The 24,088-nt window shown below is 39.5% G+C and overlaps 1 protein-coding gene across 1 annotated transcript in view; it reads left to right on the forward strand.

The window, feature by feature from the left end:
- The window catches only part of scfd2 (sec1 family domain containing 2), a 125,126-nt gene extending 101,065 nt beyond the window's left edge, over window positions 1-24,061 (forward strand). Inside the window, exons 6-9 of the mRNA XM_042483276.2 lie at window positions 5,353-5,498; window positions 13,761-13,895; window positions 17,956-18,075; window positions 23,648-24,061. Of these exons, the coding sequence (XP_042339210.2) occupies window positions 5,353-5,498; window positions 13,761-13,895; window positions 17,956-18,075; window positions 23,648-23,740 (494 nt within the window). The 3' untranslated portion in view covers window positions 23,741-24,061. The remainder of the gene's footprint in view (window positions 1-5,352; window positions 5,499-13,760; window positions 13,896-17,955; window positions 18,076-23,647) is intronic.
- The last annotated feature ends 27 nt before the right edge of the window (window positions 24,062-24,088 follow it).

Genomic DNA, 24,088 nt, shown 5'->3' on the forward strand with positions numbered 1-24,088 from the left:
AGTCAATAAAACACATTTGCGAAATGACTGCATTTCCACTGAGTGAAGTAATGCGACTTCTCCTCTCGTGACAAAATTTCAAGAAGCACGCCGATGAATGTTCAAAATATTTGCAGGTTTATTTCTATAGTAGCCACCGCACTAGCCATAATACTTCTAATCAAAGGCGACGTAGGCGTGTTAAATGAGTGATAATGGTGATGAAAGCCCCTTAGGGAGTGGCCACATACAGTATGAGGGTTTTCTAGGAGGTGATAGTCCACAATTTCACAGAGGAATCGTGGATTAAAAATTTTATGGATGATCCGCTTAACTTTTGAAAAGTTCTGCGATAAAATAACACCTGTAGTAGCGCCTGCTGCATCATGCCTTAGGGGGGCCCGTTTTTCCGACAAGTGCATAACCATTGCATCATGTGACCTATAAAAGCCAATAATGAAGTGTTTCCATTGCAGTTTTGCGAAATATGACTTTTTTTCTTGTCATCAGTGTAAAACCCTTTTTGTGATAAATGTGAGTTTTTTTTAATTGATGTGTATGCATTAAGTTTTTTTTAAAGTCAATTTGCACAATTTTAATGCTGAATGGAAACCTGCGTAATAATAAGTCCCCGTCATCTGTGATTGCATCACTTCTCTCTCTGCAGTACTTTGTTTTTTGTTGATTTTGATTAATCCCCTCCAGTCATTAGTGAGACATTCCTCTGTGCCTCTCTGGTTGGTAGCTTCCACCTTTTGAGCGTCACAGGTTAGACTCACAGCCCTCTTAGTAGCTATTGCTCACCTCCGGCTCTGTTAGATCTAATTAGGAAAACCCTCAATCAGCCACTTCCTGCCTGAACTCTCATTGGTCTCCGAATTAAGACCAAACGACATCCTCTCTCCACTTTCTCTCTAATCCTAGTCTCTCTCTTAGACTCACAGTGCTGAGTCAGTCTTGGGTATTAGTTTGTCATTTTGCAATCAGGTTGTTGACTGTTGAATTGAGTTGTTTTGGGAAGTCGATGTGTATGGACGTAAATGGCATTTAAGCTGTTCAAATGACATGTAATTACTGATCATTTCCCATCGGTTTCACAAAAGGTGTAATTATATAGAGGCAAGACAGTACGCTAGAAGACAGAGAGGTGGCTAATAATTGTGCTTGATTTGTACAAACCGGAATTGAGCTCACGTATCTGCGTGAGAGACATCAGACAGTGCGTGGTGGTATAAATATGGTGTGATGCCGTTATGGTGGGTGGCGTGGCGTGAGATGAATTAAGATGCAGGTGTTCAGCTTCGCAGCCAAGCTGGATGTTCCCGGATCTGCACCTGGTCCTGCTCCTGCTCAGGATCTGCCACGATCAGCATCTAAACCACAGATTGCCTATCAATTGGGGGATGGGGGGGGCTACATCCTACAGGCTGCTGCAGCCCCAGACCTCACCCTGGGCCTGCACTGTATGCTTTGGCAACAAGTCAACCAGCTCCCTCGCAGCAGACACGCAAGCACTTGAACAGATTTACACACCTCCGTCTTGCCTACACTCTTAGAAATAAGGGTTCCTCCTGAGGGGTTGACTACCCAAAACAGTCACTGGAGTATTTTTGGAGCATTTTGCAACTTGTGAAAATTCACTTGCATTAGCCTGCAGCAAACGGCTAATGTAGTTTGCAGTGAAATACAACAGAAAGCTGGATGTAAGTCTCCGCACCCTGAAGCAGAGTGAACCAAGACTATGATTTATACGACTTTTGCTGTAGCACATTACATGCTCTCAATCCTCAAGTTGAAAATTTCCAACTTTTACAAAGATGCAAAATACGTGCGACATGATGGATGTGACATAATGAACGCCACACGATGGATGTGCTGGCACTGGCAAAAACGTTCAGTGAGAGTTACATTGAGATCTCTTTTCATCCAAAGAACCTTTTTCATAAGAAATAGTCCTTCAAGGATTGTTGAAATCATAGGTGTTTGGTGCATTTTAGGCACTTTGCATTCTTCATTTTTTGTGCTTATACTTTCAATAGATCGTGGGTTATCCCAAGCTTTTTTCAAGGCAATGGGTTTCCTAGATTTTCTTAAGTAAAAATCAACTTTTACAGTGTATCAGGAACCAAAAAAGGGTTCCGCTATGGCAGCAAGCTAAAGAACCTCATATGGTTCTTGTTAGTACCTTTATTTCTTAGAGTGTGTCGAGCCTGCTCTCATTTCAGTGAACTCCTACCATAAATACATCATATATGCAGACAGGGGGTTTCACGTGTTTATTACCTGATTATGTAACAAACTTTACAGCATATTTGCATGTTTTATTTGACCATTTTCTTGTATCATAGTGTCCTTAAGCAGTATAAACCCTCCGAGACAAACATCAGTCTTAGTTTGTTTTGCAGGATGCCTTTCTCCTCTGTGGGTGTCTGGAAAGATAAGACCCACATCTGACTGCGTCTTCACGCTAAGCTCCGTCAAATAGCCCTGCTGTTTTTCCTAAGAGTTTGCCTCATAGCCAGAACAACACAGGAGAGCGAACCGCCGAGCCAGACACTTTACATTCCCAAGGACAGCGACTCAAAACAAAGATTCGCCGTGCTAAATTTGATATATCCTATATGGAAAGTACAAGGAACCAACAAAATAATAGAGATTAAAGCCTGACAAAGTCAAGCTGTTCAGCGTACGTTATCTAACTGTGCTGACACTGATGTATTCCTCAACATATATAATCTGCCATATAAAGTGAACATATTCACACAGGTCAGATATCAGCCTTGTGAAAGTCAGAACTTGTTTGTACAATGAGGGGGGAGAGTTAGAAATGACATAGTGTTCTTTTTATCCTTATTTTATCAATTTATAGCATGTTAAAGGCAGGAACAGTCAGTGTGTTCATTAAGAGAAATTTTTACCATATGTTTTGTGAATGCTAGATCTTATCTGCAACACTCAAATATGTGTCTGTATGTGCTTTCAATCCAAAGTAGGGCAGTGTCATATGTGAGCTCATACCTTGTTATATAATCTTGAGGTAAGTGCTCTAAATTAGGTTTTCGATGGTAACCCCATGTCGGCAGAAGTCATACAAGACCTTTTCAATCTAATTAGTGCTTGGCAATTCTGGCTGCCTTTTACTGAGAGCGACTGAGGCTGTATGCTGTGTTGCTGAGCGATGGAGATGTCCCTGTTTGTTAGTGTGTTCTATTTTATACAATATATTTCAATATATCACTGCATTTTGGTTTTTTTTCTAATTGTGCTTTAACCCTTGGGGTCCATTTTATTTTACACCACTCTGTGTACAGAGTGTGCTTTTCAAAATCAACTTTTAAAAAATACTATACATTAACATTGTTTTCTTTTTCCATTGATTATTTTTTTAACCAACATCAGTCATCATCACAAATGTCAAATAGTCATTAATTTTCAGATTTTTAAACCCTGTTAAAAAAAAAAAACACAAAAATGAATTGTTTTCAATATACTACATGCAAAGTAGATTTTTTTTTGTTGATTATCCCAGCCTGGGAAATGTCAGTGATTTGCTGCAACATCGATTGTGACAGTGCACGTAGTGGATATAGCATGTATATTCTCCATTTGCCAAATATGGTAAAAAATTATGTCATCAGATAGAAAATTGTAAAAAATAAAAATTTCAAGTCAAAAGCCCAGAATAATACCCAGAAATAATACAATGCACGTTTTATGCTTTGATGGCTGTGGGATCAAAAATTGCAGTTTGAATTGGTTTCAGTGGCACATTTTTTGCACTTAACAGTCTAAATGTAACAATTTTGTTTCCACAGTGTATTTTAGACTTATTGTAGGAGCTAAGCTGTCTCTATAGAGGTATTATATACTTACTGTATCACAGAGTCCAGACCAACAGAGCCCTGAGAGGATGAAGACATGATGTGGCTCCTATAGTTTAATCTTCTTATCCCAGCATGCAGTTCAAAGCGTCTGACTGGGAGGAAGTGGGAGCTTAAAGTTCCAGTCAGTGAAAGTCTGTCATAGGCTGAGAATATGGGATTATTCATTTAAAAATACATACTGTAATAATAGTTTGTATTACTCTTTTTTTAAATTGAGAATAGTCTTAAAATTTGGACGCAAATTGAATTACACATAAAAGCCCCAGATGTTTACACTGATAGTCCATCATGTGAAAATCATCCGTTTGCCCTGGCTTAAAATGATTCTGTTTTCACAGACTAGACTCCGAAGAGTATCCAAAACATAATTGCTCTATACCTTTATGAGCATTTAATGTCATTTGAGCAGCTGCAGAGAGCTTATAACATCCCAGCCTCCAATTTTTTTAGGTTCTTGCAAATCTGTGATGTCACCAGGAAAAATGTGCCTAATTTTGAAGACCTATGTTCCCATGACGACATACAGTATATGTTATTTAACTGTTAATGCTTTTTGTTTTGTTTTGTTTTTTCAATGTGTAAGGAATTTTGTGGCTGTGATGTTTAAGTGACATACTGAGCATTTGTCCTATATTGAAATCCTAAAATAAAGGGTTAAAAAAAATACATACGGTATATGCTACATTGCTTCGTAAAAAAAAAAAGCGCTGCACTGATGGTTGAGTCATCAGTCTTCTTGTTGTTCGTTATGAGTCTTTCAGAGGTAGCCTTGCTGTTAGTTTTCAGGTTTGCTTTTATATTTTCTATAACAAAGCTGACCGTCTTCCTAACAGAAGGCAGTGACATTCCTGAGCAGCGCCGGGGGAAGCGCAGGTGCCAGTCGACCTACTTTGCCAGCAGCACTGTAAACTGCTTGGCTTCTGTCCTCTGTCTTCTTCTACAGTCTCTCTGTCCTCTGACTTTCTCTCTGTTTACTTCACTCTCACATTCTTGCTCTTTCTCCCTCCGCTGTCTTTCGTAACAGCCCTTCTGTTTCTCTCCTTTTATCTTATGGTCTGTCGTTTTGGGTTTATTTCACAGCAGGTTTTTTTTTTTTTTTTTTTTCTTCCCTACGCACTTCTTTAGAAGGGAGGGAACATTAGCTTTTGATTAGACAGCAGTGTTTTCTGTGTGAATAAAAGAGCTCTTGTCCTCTCGCTGCCATGCGTTTACTTTGATAATTGGTTTCAGTGCACACCCAGCTGGGAACAAAGCAAGAAGTTGCATCTTACAGGCCATTTTTCGCAGATGTTTTCTTGCAAGTTTAGCTTATTTCTCAGGTCAGTTTTAAAGGAGCGTTGGTGTTTCTGGTTTTCTGTAAATCTAGCAAACAACCTGTCACACTACAGTGAACAGTCGCTTATAGATATTTCACTGTTATGTCACACTCTTGGTATTATACGATTTCTTATCATTAAGCAAGTATGTGTGTGTACATGTGTCTTGTCAGATTGCACAAATCCCGAGGAGCTGACCACAGAGCGAGCCCATTCTGCTGTGGAGGAGATGTTCGAGACCCTCCGAGGTTTGAGCCACACCAGAGACCACCTGAAGCAGCTGCGCTCCGTCTACACCGCCAGCGATGGCGTTCACCAGGTTTGTCACACAAACACAGACAAGCACTCCTCAATTATGGCAGTAATCATAATCACGATTATTTGGGTCAATAATGAGATCACAGTTATATAACATAACTAACTGAAATCCAAACTTATAATAAAAATAAAGACTTGAACATAAATCAGCATAATAAGAACTACAGTAATTGACAGAAACTATCTTTGGGAAAAATTTAATTTGACGTTTACTTTGATCTTTTAAACCATTTTCCCACTGCACAAAAAACACCCACGAAAATCTGCTGTTTGTATGTAATGTGAAAGGTTAATATCAGCATTTACACCCACATCAAATTAATCCGCTGTAGTCACCTGGTTGAAGCAATGATGCTCCACTACAAAATACTGTCTGTCTCCGCCCAAGCAACGCTCAAACATAATTCCAAATTAGTTTGGAGAAGGAGAGACGGAATAAGAAAAAGAAATTGAAAAAAGTAACCAGTGCAACATTTTCACTGGCCTCCATGCTGCTTTCATCTTTTTACTACCCTGTTCTCCGGCCTGTATGTAACATTAAATGTGTGACACCAGAAAACAAAAAAGAAATGGAGCGGCATACTTGTCTGCTGCAGAGCCGTGTACACAGCTCTGGTCTACTGGCAATTGGAAAGGAGTCTATAGCCTATTTTGAGCAGGTTTACTCGTGTTTAAAAAAAAAATTTAATTTCAGTGGAAAAGGTGTATTAGTTTGGCTCAGGTACCGTTCGCTAACATGTGGGGCCAGAATGTAAGTCTTTATTGCAGCCACCAGGGGAAAATGTTTTGGCTTCACTTCTGGGGACCTGTCATGTCGTCCATCTTTATTATACAGTCTATGGTGAAAACACACAATTTGGGTTGCAGGGTGGCTCCTTTTCAGTGGACAAATCCAACACATCTATTCTGTGATCTTTTCAGTCAAGAAAGTCACTCAAATGTCGGATTCAATCAGCCATTGCAGCTCTAACAACATATTTGGCAGTCCTCAGGCAGTGTGTAGTTATCAGTGACTCATACACACAGCTGGTTTCACTCTGGTTATAGTCACCTATTTTTTTGTCCACTTGCTAGGGCAGTAACACGGGCAAAAATTCAGCTGAGCACCTCTGACCTTTGCTGCTTTTGTGCATCTCCCGCTTGCGTCACAGAGGCATTCAGCAACAGAGAGGGAATTCAGAGTGAGAGCCTCTTTATGAATTGTCTGGTTCTTGGAGCTTATGTAACTCAGGGTGACCTCTGAATCTTTGTCCGCACCCAAGGCTCTTACCTTTTCTTAAGAACAGTCAACAGTGCAGATTCACTGCTGCTGTCCTTCAGTCTGATTGGATAGCTTCTACAGAGAATTACAGGTCAGCAGCATTGAGGTTAGTCAACAAAAGTTCAAGTCGCTGTTTTTTTGTCTTAGGAAGTCATAATTATTTTATTAACCAAACACGTAAACATCAACAAACTTGAGTTTGAGCTTGACAAAAGCTTTACAGCAGTAGGGTTTTCTATGTTCTTTTCTTTTGTCTTTTATTGTCTCTTGAACATCTTTAAATTACATTGATTGAGGCTTTTAGTTTTCTAATTCTTACGTAAGCTATTTATCCAATCACAAAGCCTTGAAGACCAAAGACTTGTTCTCATTGGAGGAGTTTGTTCTCTAGTGTTTAGCAGGACAGTGAGATAAATGTTTGAAATGTATTAAATTGTTAGAATATTTAATCGGTTTTGATAGTATTTGTTATGTTTTAGTCATCTTACATTTCCTATTCATAAATATACAGTAATCCTTAAAGGAAAAGTATAAACATTTTTGGAAATATGTTAATTCGCTTTTATGCCTCCGCTAGTGATACCTGAGACATGATGTTTCCAGGTTGTCTGTCCATCCGTACATCCCATACTTATTAACATGATATCTCAAGAAGGCCTCAAGAGAATTTCTTCAAATTTGGCAAAAACATCCAATAAACTGATTAGATTTTGGTGGGCATAGGCACATGTCTGATAGGATAAAATGAAGTGATGACAAAAGGTCGGAGGCCAACTTCACTTTCACATAATGTCACACAAAAAAACTTGTCAGGCCATTGTACCATATCTCAGGAACAGAAGGGGAGGCATTTGGTCAGATACTGAATTGATGACACTTATCATTGAAACTCTTCTAATTGTAGAGATCTTCTGTGGGATCTCTTCTGTAGGAAGATGTGTGTAAAGCATCAATGTTTTCTCAGACATGAATATAAACTGTAGCTGCAGCTTTATGGGAGGGAGCATACAACTGCCAGGCAGTAATTCTAGTTTGCAGAGAGTTACATGAGAAGATCTAGATGCTATTCTGTCTGTACACTAGCTGGCTATCTTAGCTTAGCTCAGAAAAGTCTCTGCTGGAATTGGATATGTGATTTTTCTGAATCTTTTTTTTTTCTGGTATTGCTTGCAAAAGCTCAGAATAATAGGTAAATTAACAATAATATAAATAATTAATAATAGAAATAATTAATAATTTACCAAATGCCTCTTGCATCACCAACGAGTTATGTTTTATGTTACAATAAATATTTGAAAAATTATATTAATTCCTCCCCTAACCTTGAGTAATTGATGCTAGTATTGGCTTCTGTAAAACTGGTCTTAAATGTCAGTCCAAATGACTTTAAAAAAGTCTTTAAAAAGTCTTAACTTCCACTTGCCTTAACTGTAGTAATGAGAATAAGTGCCTTTCTCAAAAATATCACACTTTTCCTTTAACAACTTGGCTAATTTAGTGCACCTATGGGATCATAAATGCAGTCAGAGTGCATTAAAGCTATTTTCTCTATCATCTGCAAAAAGTAATAATGCTAAATTTCATTACTCCATTTCACTGCAGCTGAATGAAAGAGTATAAATGATGTCATTTGTCATTGACACAAAATATGTCAAAATATGAGCAGCATTGTGTCTCTGTTGGGACAGAACTGTCTGTCCCTGTTCCTGCTGCGTTACAAAAATGATTTGATTAAAAAAAAAAAAAGGAGGGGGAACAGCGTGATATCTTCCAGCTGCCGGTTGTTCTTGAGAACATCAGAAATCCATCAGCCGCTCTCAGCATGTTTTCCCTCCATCAGTAAACACCAATACCTGTCGGTCAAGATGCCTTCCTCTCAGTTCAGATTTCCTCGAATCAAAAGCTCCCCTCCCCTGAGTTCAGACTAAAGAGTTTCCACACGGGTCAGGACCTCTTACCCTTTTCTTTTTCTTTTATTGTATGTTACATAAGTTGTTGATTTTATTTCTCATGAAGCTCAATATAGGGCTGTCAACACTGCGGTGGCTGAATAGAAAGATTTTACATCCCAGCGTGATTGTATAAATACCACTGAGCGCTGTGGGCTATTAGATTATGTAATTAGGCTTCCACTGTTCATTTAAATGCAGCAAATTGATTAAGTAATAAAGAAGAGTACATCAGTTTCTCCAGTAGCTCCAATCACGTTTCATTTATTCCGGTCATGATTCATCAGACCAGCTGACAGCAGCACTCGTATGCCTTCACTGTCACATGTGAACACGTTGTAGAAGATCAATGAAATTGTACATTTCCTGAGCACATGTCATGCTGTGAGTAGCTGAGCTCTGTAGAATTTCCTGGAAGAAATACACCAATGAAGTATAAGTGACGGAGCCTGAAGCAGCTGGAGTCTAACACTATCTTTTGACCTCAGCGGAAGAAAAGGGCCTTGATTGCTTCCTTGTTTAAGAGACACTTGATGGAGTTTTATTACAGTAAGCATTTGTACAGATCTAATAAGCTGCAACATCAGGAAGAAGATTAAGGGAGAGTTTTGTAACCAATCACAAGCCGTGGTTCCACGAAAGTGATTCATCCATGTCAAAACTGACAGATTGTGGCAAATGGGCGAGCATACCACCTATGACTGAACACATTTTCTTCCACTCAGAGAAAACATGCATCAGCATGTGAACGGAAACTGTGAGGTATTGACTGTTTAATTGTCTATATGATCTATGCTAAGTATCCTTTTAATAGAAAAGGATTCTATAACTTTAGTACATCAACATGGCTTCTATTATCTGTTATCGCTATTTATCAATCTAGGGAGGGAAGGGAGGAAGGGACGGACAGACAAATGAAGGAATGATGGGGAAGGAAAACTGAAATTTGTTCTTTTAATCCTTTTAGTTTTAAAAAAGTGTAATGTAGGCTCTATTTTTAATATTGTGTATTTTACAAAGAAATAAACTAATCATTTGCTTTTGTATTGATAGCATTTACTTGTAAACAGGAAGGAAATCCAGGCATTCCAAAAATGTAAAAATAGATAGATAGATAGATAGATAGATAGATAGATAGATAGATAGATAGATAGATAGATAGATAGATAGATAGATAGATAGATAGATAGATAGATAGATAGATAGATAGATAGTTTTTTTTCTGCTTCAACCACCACAAGCTGAGTACCATCTACCTTCATTATATTGGAGAGAAGGTTGACATTTCTACAGCCGATACTTGAACACACTGCTACTCACACCAAAACAGTCCAGATACATAAGTGGCACTACACATAAGAGGAAAATGATCTGCTTCGATTTTGTGGAAGGGATACTTCAAGGGTCAAGTCACCCAAATCATTAAATTAAGATAAATCATACAGTATGTATGTTATAATAAAGATCTACAGTGCAGCTGTTTTCAGTCCTTTAAAAGAATAATGTAACATTTTTACCCGGGCCAGTGACTTCCCTGAAGCCGTGTTGGCATTATGAGGTCGCCAGACAACCGTAGAGACTTCAGAAAGACACTGTGTCCTGCCAAAAAAACAGTCCAGCCTCTAACCTCCTTTGTAACCACAAATTGCTATTTTGACACTTCGGTCTGAAAAAGAAATAATCGAATGACTTCTAACATGTTAATATGTGATCCTAAGAACAGTACATACTTTAACTTTTCTTAAAAAAGCACACAGCACGTGGACAACAAAAAAGAATTCAGATGAGATTCATTTTACGAAATCATTATAATTTTGACCACATCATTTCCAAAGACATTCTGTTCTTTGCTTTCTGTGTGTTTTTGAGGTTGTCACTGTGATGTTTTGGATCATTAATTTGGTCATCCACCTCTGCGCCAAGAAAACCCGTGGTGAAACTGATACTCACATGTGAGAAGTTGTGTGTGCGCACACACATGGTTGTGTGCACAGGCGAATATTTCAGCACTGACATTATCATATGACTAATTCTAATATTGTTTTCATCATGTGGGTGTCTGAGGCGGTGATTAAAAGGGATTGCTTTTAGCTTTTTGGACCGTGGATGAGAATGGAGCGTGCGTGACTGTGGGCTGGGTTCGTTGTTTATGCCGGCGCTGCTGCCTGGTTGTGTATGTGCGTGCGTGAGCATGTATTATTTAACCGGAGGTGAATCATTAATGTGTTTACTCCTGGATTAGTTTGTGCAGGCTGACCTGTGCATTAAAAACATTCTGCCAGAGGTAAACGTTTATATAATTCATGATTTATATAACATGGAGAGCAGGATTTCCCCAGGCCTCATTTGGCTGCTCCTGCAGGACTGGAGTGGGAGGCTGTGAGTTAAGGATGATACACACTGATACTACATATTTAGGTGAGAGGATGCCTGTAGGCAGAAACATCTGGACGCATTAGCATTCGGACGGCGTGTGCGTCGGTGTGTGTGTTTAATGCTCGAATCAACAGTTCAGTAGATGGACTCTCAAAATGTCCAGATGTTCCTTTATCCCTTTGTCACATGAGTAAACTGGCTTAATTTCTTTTAAAAACATGGGAAGAAAGTGATGAACAAAAAAAAAAATTACTAAAAAGTTGCAAGAAAATTACCTAAAAAAAATGTTTTTTTTAAACATACATAAGACATAACATAATTTTTTGAGATTTTAAGATTTTAATTTAAGAATTATAAATATCATTTTCTGGGCATTTTCCCCTAATTTTGTGATAGTATCTTAAAAAAACTGTTTTTTTTAGACGCTATCAAAAAAAAATTAATGTTTGGACATTTTGCCCAGTTTTTCATTATGTTCTTTCCTATATTCTCAAAAGAAATCAGTTTCAGAGGTCTACATGCTTGTGAAAAGTGTCTGAATACAGCACAAGAAAACAGATGTCGGTCTAGGCATTAAAGGGTTAACAGCATCCGTGGAAAAATCATACCTTGCTTGCATTTTGGCATATAGCCTTAATGTGTCACTAGCCTCACGTAACATGGAGAAAGTTATCCAGAGCTCCAGAGCTGGAAGATATTCAGCCTGTCTATTTTAAGACTTCTGTTATTCGTTGTCAAATCGAGCTCTGCCAAGTCTTATCTGGGTCTTTATTGTTCTCTGAGACAGCAAACCTCACTCCCATGGAAAAAAAAAATGTCTTGAATTCTTGATCCGCTAGCTTTGAGGCCTATAAATGGTGCACTCTGTCCTGGGTAGCTGAGCAAGAAAAGCCGAGTCCTTGTTGCAGTTTTTTTTCACGGCTCACCTTTCTGAGGTTTTAGTGAAGGTCGTGCGGTTCAGCTCCTTCAAGGACATTAATATTTTATTGAATGTTTTTGCTATCAGAACGACTGGGGAAAGCAAAATATCTACTAACTAAATATCTTGCTTGTGAAAGCTCGGCAGCTCCTAATAATGTGAGTCCTAGTTGAGTCATGAGTCTCAGAATAGTATAACTTAAATATTGAGCTACACAAATAACTTTGAGAAGTGCAAAAACAGTTCTTATTATGTTTTTGTTGTTTTTTTTATCTATAATTGATACATGTTTGTCTAAGTTTTCCACTTTACCAAGATTGTTATGATGAATGTGAGGGATAGGGTTTGTGAATTATTGTTATGTTTATTTCAAATGAACAAAAAGCCAATCAATGTAACTTGAAAAAAAAAGAAGTGCAAAAACAGGGAAATTTAACAGAGCGAGAAACATTGAGAGAAGGTTGTTTTCAGAATTTCCAACAGGACTTCTTAAGACTCGTAGGTGTCGATTCTTGGCTTAATTTACTCACTCACAATAGACCAAAGTGCTGTTTTTAGCCACATCCAACAGGGCAGGATTTTTTCAGTCCTGATTGCAGCGATGCTTGAGCTTCTCTTCCTGAGGTGACTCATAAGTTAGAGACCTGTTTGGAGCTGTTTATAACTCCACTGTCTCTCACACCCACGGCCACTCACACAAACCTGCAAAGGGTAATAAAGGGCCAGCGGCTCCTCCATCACATTTATACACAGGTATTTATACACACATTGTTTCTGTAGAACACCACACTTGACACGTCTGTGTTTAAAAATAAAACGGTTGTCGGTGGGGTTTTTTTTAGTGTTAACTAACTGCCATGTTCAATTGAGGTTATTTTGTTTTTGGGGGGCTTTTTATGCCTTTATTCTATAGGACAGCTTATGCGTGAAAGGGGGAGAGAGAGAGAGAGGGGATGACATGCAGCAAAGGGCCAAGGCCGGAATCAAACCTGCGGCTGCTGTGGCGAGGACACCGCCTCCATGCATGGGGCACCCGCTCCATCCACTGAGCCACCGGGGGCCCCCAAACGGGGTTTCTTTAAACATGTTTTCATTGTCTTTTTGAAAACATACAAGCAGCCACATAGCAAAAGGAAAACAGTAAAATAAAATCAACACATACACGCTGAAAAACAAAGTCGAGCACCGCACACACAAGAACTTCACTGTGACTTCCCTCAGAGCGAGCGACACATTTTACCTGCTGTTGCCGTGAGTGTATCTGTAACAATTTATAAAGTCAGCAAATACAAATAACATGACAATATTTATGAAACATTTTAAAACAGCAAGGATTTCATGATTTATAATCAGTTGAACAATATTTACAACATAACAATCAAAAACATCAAGAAGCCTAGAATAGTTAATAGAATTACACAGAACAACATATTAACACAATATGGAAACTAACTGCTATGCAGCAGCAATTTCTCAAAAAGGATAAACTACCAGTCCTACAGTTGTCCCTCTGTCAACCTACGTGGGAAGATCGAGGCTTATCTCATTGTGATTGGCAACAAAAAGATGCAAGAAGGTCGAAAAATGTGACTTGGTTTATCTGTTACATTCAGTAGGGTGGGAGGGTTGATTTTAGCTAAAATGCATTTCATAAAAGGAGTCCAGATTCTCACAAGTTTATCAGAAGAGCCACTTAATGTATATCTCACTTCTTCCAATGGTGAGGGATTCAAGTGGGTTTTTTTTTGTTTTTCATAGGCAACCTATCGTCCTTTCCTGCGGCAGATCCTCGAGGAAGTCTTCCACCCTGACAGACTTGAATGCCCCGACATCGAGCACATGTCTGGAGGCCTCACTGACCTGCTTAAGACCGGCTTCAGCATGTTCATGAAGGTAATTGCTCACTCTCACACACACACGCACACACACACACACACACACACACACACGTTTGTATGTAATGGGGTCAGCATCCATCCTCTTAATCTTTCTTTTTCCAACTACCCACTGTAGACAATAAAGTGCCTTCTTTCATCGCATGTACCTGACCTGAATTGACAATTTGCTGAGTAAGCCTCTCATGTCTGCACAGTGTTTACCACTGAGGTCCAATTAAACCATCAAAAGCAGCAGTATGTAACCTGTGTTTACCCTCCAATTTTAATTTTCCTGAGCCACAATTCTGCCCTCAGACGCACGATGTACAGCTCAACGTCTGGTAAAGCCTTCACATTTCAGTCTGCTTTTTAATCATCACTGCACACATATTGAAAAACTAGTCAAGATATACAGTAACTAATTTTGCAGTTTGAAGCTGAAAGAAAAAAACACATTTAAGGGACAATTTGGTCACAAAAGGGTCACACTTTATAGGACAAACAGCCACGTGTCTCCACATGGAGTCACCAGCTGCCTCTTTTCATTTTATTTCATCTACAAAGCACAGCTTGCTTCTCTACAAGGGCTTCACACCGCCGCCACAACTGTATCGACCAAGTGAAGCCGTTGTCCGAAATTTGTTTGAAGAGTCTTGTCTTGAGCAAGAGAAAAAAATTATTTCCTGTTGTGCCGAGTGGTTCACAAGTACCAGCGGAAATTTAAAGTGCTTTATAAATGGCCTTACGGTGGCGTTGTTGCTGTAAAAAATCTCTTTCCTCATAGACTTTTTTGTCTTTGTGCGCCACTCAGCAACTTTCATAGGAATGAATGGTGGCCTTCCTCCAATACTGTATCCAGGTCTCTTTATACATCCATGGTACAGACAGGCAAAAACCTACTCCAGGAGACCCTCGCAATGGGCTGAGTCTGATAGCGTAACATCACTTTGGCTGTACTAGCAACCTTTAAAGATGCATCAAACAAAAATCAGGTATTACGTGCTGAAAGTGCGGCATTACTCAGAGAACGATAGATGTGCTTTTTTCAGTGAAAAGCAATAAGTAGCGCTGATAATGTAAATGATATAACAGGCGTAACATTTCATCCCAACAGCGGTTCCATTTAGACTCCTTTAGCAAAGATCTCATTTATAATATGGTTTCACATTTCACCCATTAGTCAATTTAGGTTCGTTTTTGGATTAATCAATTTTGTTTATTTATTTTTTTAATCATTAATTTAGATACTTTCAAAATAGTAACCGCTATACACATGTAAATTGTAATCAGACTGTTTTGCTTAACAGTAATTAATTATGTTGAAACATCACACCAGGTCAGTGCTACAGAGAGTCACATTTATTTTTAAGGCACAGTGTAATCCTCAGATGACACCAGCACAGCGGGGCTCAGGTACTCAAGGAGCAAAAGCTTCGCACGAAAAGGAACAAATCCCGCCAGCAGCCAGACAGTAGTCTGCACAAGTGTATCATGGACAGGAAAGCCTTAATTCCTTATTAATCCATTTTCACCCAAATTTCACCTTTTCAGAGAAAAAAGAATTTGGGTTAGCAGAGAATGTGAAATAGTTGGCGGGAATTATACTCTTTCAATCATTCTTTTGAAAGACCAGAATTTCTGGGTTACATTAATATTGTGGCCAAATGTTTTTCTCCAGCAGACATACAGTTTTTGGGTTGTGGTTAATGTATATCCACCGCAGAGCAGATCGCTATCCGCTCGACGGTCTTATTATTCCACATCTGGGCCTGCTTAAACTGATGATTACCCGGAGGGAAGAATTACGCTGGTTGTGTAACCGTGGCCTGGTTTTACACAAATTAAGAAACTTGGCCCATGAAGCACCAACTCAGACGGATTGAATCTATAAACATGAACTTTGGAGCGCTCTATAGGAGCACACCCTTTATGCTATAAAACAAGCCAATGAAACTTCTATTTTTAACCACAGAGCCTCCTGTGTACTGCACCGTTAGTTTCTATCATTAAACACTTCGAACCCTGCAGACTGGTTTATGACCAGTGAGAGCTTGTGCACCGTTGCTTAAACTATCTGGAACAAAACTGTGAATGTGTGACTTTGTGTCTGGAGTCTCGTTTTTAGTCTTTGTTAAGACGGTCCAAGTTTTACAGGAGATCTGGCTCCTGATTCCTCATAAGTAACAAGATTAGTAATTTAGCTGCAGTTCTTCAATCTGATGAACACCAGAAACCAAATATGAGTTTTTAGCCTGTAAGTCACCAAATATCGCACATTAAAAAGAACAATTTGCTATTTACTTAAAGTTGCTAATGTAAGAAAATAGCTATTCTGAAAGGGTTGTAGATTGATTTCTGAAGACAACAAGTACAGAGCACAGGCTCGGGGCCCCAAAGTGTCAGGGGGCCCCCTGGCCTCTACCTGCAAAATGTCAATCAAACTACAATGTATCGACCAGAAGGACTTAAAAGAAAAAAAAGAGAGACACAAAAAGACCACGAAGAGACGCAAAGGAAAGAGCCTCAGTAATAAAGATACAAAATGACCAAAAAGGACACAAAGTGCCCTCAAAGAGACACAGAACTAGAAAGAGACACGAAACAACCACAATAAGACACGTTTAAAAAAAGCCACAAAATGACCACACCTTTTTTGTAATCTTGGCTATCTCAATGGAAGAAAGTTGGTAAAATAAAAGCCAAAAAAAAAATTTAAACAACTAAAAAAGTCACAAAATTACCACAACAATACACAAAACAACCAGAAGACACACAGGTGAAAATAGCCTCAAAATTACCTCAAAAACACACAAAACAACCACAAAAACACCACATTGCTTGAAAGAGACACAACTAACTACAAAGAGAGTCAAAACAAAACAAAAAAGTGGCAAAACCACCACAAAGTCTGTGTGCCTCTGCATGTGTGCACAGGGGTCCATTATCTCATAATCTGCCCCTGATTGATGGAGCATTACCTGAGAGAAAATCTAAACCCAGGTACACTGGATTTCCTGCCTTGGACAAAAAGCAACTGATTGCCAGCATGAATCTAATTTCAAGCTTCAACATCAAGAACATTTAGTGAGCGGCGTCTTTAAGAACACACGTTCATCATCATGTTTTATTCTCCTCACTTACACGTAGTAGCACATTTCTCATCTCGTTTCTAGACACTCTCATAAGCCCCTCCCTCCCTGTCTGTCCCATGGCAGTACACATGGTCAAAACACTCCTGGCTGCAGCGTGTGTGTTTGTGTGTGTGTATGTGTGTGCGTGTCCAGCAGACATGCAGCTGGTGATGTACTCGCACATGGAGTTGTTGTGTCTGTTGTCCACCAGCAGTGCCACCGAATCCATGTCGAAGTACCAAAATGTTACACGAGCAGAATGCACAGAGAATCATTTGCTCTCACATTTTTTTGGGCTAAACACATGTTGAATCATCCTCAACATGCTTCACTCCCAGGCTGCCGGCTCTTCACGTGTACAGCCACTCTCTCCTCGGGTCCACCCCCTGCAGCTCTGATTGCTCAGTTAGCATTCACAGGCTGCAGATGTGTCCTGACTGGCGCTCGGCAACCAATAGCACAAAGCCATTATTCCCCTGACAGCCAATCGCGCTCTGCAAAAACACCAGACTTTACCCTGCTGTTAAAATTCATGTTTGTGTGGGACATTTGTTTGTCTGCATGTGTTGTATGAGAGAGAGAGTGTGTGTGTGTGTGTGTGTGTGTGTGTGTGTGTGTGTGTGTGTGTGTGTGTTCACCTGCTTACATGTCCACGTGTCAGCTGTCATGGTAGCACCAGGGTGAGAAGCATTCATCCACTGAGCTTTGTTTTGAGCTGTAGCGCCCTGCGCCTTGACAGAGTCCACTTTCATCACCACAATATCTCAGGTGTCCAGCTGAGCAGTGACTCAGTGTCGAGACACACACAGACAGAGCGAATGATTAAATGTTCCCTGCAGAAAGCGGGTTGTTTATCACAGACTGTTCTAAAGTAAGAAACAGAAAAAACTCCTCCGACAGCTTCAGAGTACACTGACCAATCACAATGTCCCGTTTTAAATCCAGGTGAGTCGTCCACATCCCAGCGACAACCCTCTGCTCTTCCTCTTCTTGGTCGGTGGAGTCACGCCCTCGGAGCTTCGTCTCATCAAAGAGGTCGTTACCACACACAAACCAGGGACCCAGGTGAGTAGGCAACCACCAGGTAACTAACACGTGCATCTCGCATTTGGCTCAAACAAAAAACCTTGAAATCTTTGCACAAGGGTCATCTGTCAAACTGTGACTGAAGCAGGGCTGGTGAAGTCTTTCCAATCGCTTCAAGAGAAAGACAAAAACAACACTTTTACTCTGCTGTCTAAGACTTAATTGTATTTTCATGTTTGATGTCCCTCTCAAAGAAGCTAAACTCCACATAAACAAGACTTCAGGGTGTCCTCAGCTCTGAGACTAGCATCGAAAGTGTCTTTTTAATCCTTACAAAACATCGACATAACTTTTCTTGTGCTGCATTCAGAAGCCTTTTGAAAACATGGTGAAAAGCGCAATGGCCAACTTAGCAGGAAATGTCCAATAAATTGTCAGAAATTAGTAAATAAGTATTTTCTTGTATTTTAAAAAAAACAACAAAAAACATAGGCAAAAAATTCCCAAAAATTATTATAATTCTATATTTAAAATTATGTTACAGAAGTTTTGTTATTTTTAAGCTTATTTTTCTAAGTGATTTCCATGTTTGTTTTTGTCTTGTACTTTCCTTTTTATTTGGTTTTTTTTTTGTTCCTTTTACTAATTTTTTGCTAAATTTTGAGTCATTTCATCTTAAGTAACATAATACCTTCTTCCCATGTGTTTGAAAGAAACTAAGGTTTTAAAGGGTCAACAGATTCATATTATAGTAAAATAAAAATGTTTTAAATGTGTGAATCTTAATCTTATCTTATAATCTTATAAGATGAAGTGATTACATTTTGGTAGTAAAAGGTCAAGGTCAAGGTCAAGGTAGCCGTGACCATCTCATTCTAATGAACGTGATATCTCAAGAACACATTAAGGCACTTTTCTTCAACTTTGACACAAATGTTCGCTTGGAATCAGTGATGAACTAATAAAAATGTGATGGTCAAAAGTCAAGGTCACTGTGACCTTGCATCAGTCTCATTCTCGTGAACACAAGATTTCAGGAGCACCTTGAGGGAATTTCCTCAAATATGGCTCAAACATCCACTTTAATGAACTGATGAGAATTTGGTGATCAAAGGTCAAGGTCACTCTGACCCTGTACGTCTAAGTCTCGTGAATGCAATATCATTTTTCAACGTCACATCTCAGGAACAGAAGGGGAGACGTTTGGTCAGATACTGAATTGGTGACACTAATCTTGAGTGTCCACATTGAAACTGTGGCAATTGTGTGGATATTTCGTGCTGCTGGAGCGAAGATGTTTGTGAAGCCTCCATGTTTTGACAGACATGGATGTAAACTGTAAGTGCAACTTCAGTTTTTGAATCAAAGTATAGAATATGATGCATTACTTATGTATAAATACACGTGTCAAAGGGTGTGCAAATGGTTAGTATTAGCACCACTTTCACCAGCTACAACAATGAAATGTAGCTTACGTGTAAATGCAACAGTAATAATAATCCAATATTGTATAACACTGAGCGGGGCCATTGTGGCTGCATTATTAGCCATTTTGCTCTGAAAAGCATCAGTAAATTCATAATTCACTCATACTTCTATGCTTGCATTCCTAAATACCTTTTAAGTACTTTTATTTGCAATATAGTACTGTAAGATTACATTACTTACATACATTACTTAAAAAAAATCTGAATATTTCTTCTACCACAGGCAACAGGTAACTGAAACAATGGATCAATAAGAGTTTTTGTAGAATTGTATACGCAAGGTTTGCTATTTGTTAGAAACTGTCATTGTAGAGTTTTGAAAATGTGCTTTAGCTATTGTTTTCAATGAAATGAAATTCAGATTATGGAAAGGTAACCAATGGAGGTGCAACCAAAAAGGCCAGTTTCTCAATAACAAGCAGTCTGTAGGCGGGTGCATGTTGCTACTGATGATTCATTAATACTTTTTTTTTCCAAAAGTACACATGTTCCCTTAGAAATCCCAAACTGTGAAATACAAATTCTGTTTGAAAGATTAGAATAGAGTCCACTGAACTGAAGTGGCATCGAACTGAATTGAGTCATCCCTCATCATAATATATCAAATAATCAGAGATAAAGACAAGACATTCTGGTGACGCTCAGAGGGAGGGTTGGAGACTGTCCCTCGCCCAAAAGCATGCAGAAATACAAATGTCAAAAGTCAAAAAGAAATTCTGCGAGAAAAAATAAGATGGAGTCTACTGAACTGACATGAAATACACAAATACACAAATACACAAATACACAAAATACTCACTATATCTATCAGTCAATCAGACTTCATTTGTGTAGCACTTTTCTTATACAAGAAAAACTGTAACACAACCCCCCCCACACACACACACACACACACACACACACACACACACACACACTCACACACACTTTGTAATTAATTAAAGAACTAAAATAAATGTAATAGTAATAATAAGTAAGTAAATCAATAAATAAATCAAAAAATAAAATACTCTAAAAATACTCTAAATAGTAGATAAAAGGTAAATGAAAGGATAACAGTGCAAATAATAATAGATAAAAAAAAGTTTAATAAAGAAATGAAAAAAACAACATCTAGTAAAACAATAAAACAGACTAAAATAATAATAAATAAATAGTTTAAGTTAAATAAAAAAAAGGCAAACCATAAGGTAAAGATTAGGAGAGACTGTCGGCACACTTAGGTGACCCTTAGAGGAACGGTTTAAGATTTAGTGAACCAACATAAACTCTGACCTACATACAGATGCCGCTCAGATCAGGTTTAGAGGTGAAAGTGTCGTCTGAGTGTACGCGTTAATTGCATCCATGACATTTTGTGTCGGTCTGCCTGTGTGTTTGGGTGGTTAAAGTGCTGATAACATGTGCGATCCCCGGTGACATGTTAAACATGCAGATGGATGCGTTCCCTCTGTGGCAGAGGACTGCGAGGAAGGAGAGGAGCGAGATCAGGCTCGGTAATGTGGGTTTGTCTTAATAAAAGGCTTTGAGAATGAGGCCAGAGGCAATGAAAGGCTTTGCGAGGATCAAAGCCTCCCATCTGTAATCAGGAAAAACGAATAAAGACAAGCTTATACAATAATTGGCTGCCCGGCCCACACACACTGATCTCAGCACACGCTGTCAAACCTGAGCACGTACATGTATAACACACTGAATGCAAGCAAGCATGTGTATGCATGATGACAGATTTCTGCAGACCAGACGCTGATGAACACTGAAAACAAACTGCAAAGTTTTGGTCTTGCACTTGGACTAAATTCCTCCGAAACGCACTAACACTGCCACTACAAACAGGCCCGCTGCCAATTTTAGATGCTGACCCAGAGTTAAAGCAACACTGCTGCAGAGAAACAGCGTCTCTGTTATACAACAGTAGAGGAATGGGGTTCTTATTCCATCTAGAAAGCACTCAGAGAAGGCAAACTCCAGCTAAAGTAGCTTAAAGAAGAGGTTCAACCCAAAATCAAAAATGCATATTTATTATCTTATCGTAGCGCTTTTTATCAACGTAGATTGTTTTGATGTGAGTTGTGTGTGAGTGTTGGAGATATCGGCCGTAGAGATGTCTGCATTCTTTCGAATATAATGGAACTAAATGGCACAGACTCAGACACTCAGTCCACAGACCTTTTTGTGTACAGATTCATATAGGAACTATTTTATTTCTACTGAACTACACCAATCAACTGCACAAAAGAAGCGTCCATACTCACGCTCATGATAGTAGCCACTTTTACACAGAGATCGCACTATAGGGTCGCAACAAGTCCCTCTTTTATACCGCCCCTGCATTTTTACGCAGAACCAACAGACAGCAGCATCATTCTGCTCCAGTGCGTGATTGTACACTGCACTGCTGCATCCTGCGATTAAAAGAGATGTGACGTGCGTTACATTTGACAAGCGAGCGTCCGCCTCTAGCATATCAAATAATATATGCATCAGCAAAGCTTTCTAAACAGTAACAAAGGCGTAACATCTTAATCACAATCATGTACTGTGTCTGTTATATGACAGCTGATCTCGTCCTCTGCTCGGAAGGTAAGGAGCTCCCAAATCTCTTCGTTTTGCCAGTTTGCGGAAATTTACGGCCGCTGTTACAGCTGCTTTTAAAATCCCCCACGGAGGGTCGCACACATGAGCACGTCTCTACAACATTACGACTGTGCCGCCCATGGTCATGTCTTCATGGCTTTATGTTTTACACAGACCTCGTTATGGCTCTGTCACGACCTCCGTTTGCGGCTCAGAGGCGCCATCACTCCTTCCCCGATTTCTGCAGTCAGCCGTTATATACGGTGAGGCAACATAACGGCATTATATTCCCGCCTTGAACAGGCTGTGTAAATGCGGCTAGCCCTTTGATAACCACAAGCTGCAGCTTGGTCAAACTCCCAGGGCGTCAAAATACACACGTGAGTAGCGTCGCTTATGTCACTATAATGACGCCGGGAGCCTCCTGTTTCATCTGTCAACTCCAGCATAAAGCGTCATTATTAGACATTTAAAGCAACAGACGTCGTATAGTGAGAGTGAAAGTCATTTTGGGATGGGTAGGAGTTGTGTTGAATGGATCCAACAAGCACAGGACCTTTGACCCAGGGCACCGGTGTTTGTGTCCTGTGTGAAACCAAAAGTCAACATTGAGTTATTTTGTCCCATCAGTTGTTAGTCACAAGTCGTTAATCCCTCATTAGTCACATGAATCATTAGTCGTTAGTCACATGAGTCATTAGTCGTTAGTCACATGAGTCATTAGTTTAGAGTCGATTCACGTGACAAACGTCAACTATGATCGTTTTCAAACCCTAACCAAATAGTTTTGTTGTCTAATGCCCGGGTCACACTGCATGCGTGAGCGTCACTTAACCTGTTACAGGGTTTTTTTCAGCGTCTGCGTTATCAGACTGGAGCAGCCACACTGCCTGCATCAGCATAGATGGTCAGGCGTGTCTCGCAGGCTTCTTAAAGGAATAGATTATTCAGTTACTCATTTCTCATACCAACACAAACTTTTACCTATTTTAATTCAAAATAAACTAAACTTAAAACTGAGCTTTTTGGTGTCAAACCGCACTCTATGTAGACTGGACAGCTGATTATAAAAAGTGTTCGTCCTTGGCAGCATCTTTGGTTCGATTCTGACTCACAACCCTTCGCTGCATGTTATCCCGATGTGTCTTTTTACATAAACATAATGACAATCTTCCATTTTGGTCTCGTGTCTGAAAGCTGACTGGATTATCCCGGTGAAATAAAGTAAAGTTGACCACATCCTCAAAGAGACTGATTCTCATTGGAGTATTGCCTACCGAAAAATATTTTCTGACACAATAACACCACCTAAAAAAAACATCAAACAGTGTAAACAAACTGGGCCCAGTGCAAAACATCCTTGGTGGACATAATTAAATCAAATTAAGAAAATAAACCAGTTGCCAAGGCACCCGCTTCATGCTCCCTTGCTGCTGCCAATTTGCACATTATTCATTCTGACATTCATGTCTGCTTCATTTATAAGTGTCGATTTACACGCAGTGACACATCGTAACCTCAGTGAGTGTGTTGTTGCTCTGCTCCAGGTGCTGGTTTTGTCCACCAGATTACTGAGGCCGACGGATATGCCCGAGCTGCTCTTCACCACCCAAAGACTGGCGCCTGATATCGGTGTCTAACAGGGAGCACGTGGAAACGCATGCACACGTGGAAGGATACACGCGCCGCGAACGCCTCGACACGTCGTCAGGTGTGAGTCGAGTAATGAGAGTCACTGTCAAAGCTGCAAAATGAAAAGGAAGAGATTCACAAATTAAGCAACATTCCTCTCCCGTTCATGTCAGTGTGTTTTGTCAGATTTAATTCTAAGGTGAAATGTAATTATAACAAAGGAGCTGTTGGGTTTATTTTTCTTGGAGACGGAGTTAAAAACTTCCGATCAAGAGGTGTAAAATAACATCAAATGTAAAAAAGAAACAATAAAATTGACTTTTCAAGCACATTCTTGTGATGCTGCCTTTCATTTG

The sequence above is a fragment of the Plectropomus leopardus genome, chromosome 5 (assembly GCF_026936395.1).
Source record: "Plectropomus leopardus strain MGB_pleo_1.0 chromosome 5, ASM2693639v1, whole genome shotgun sequence".
NCBI classification, from domain to species: Eukaryota; Metazoa; Chordata; class Actinopteri; order Perciformes; family Serranidae; genus Plectropomus; species Plectropomus leopardus.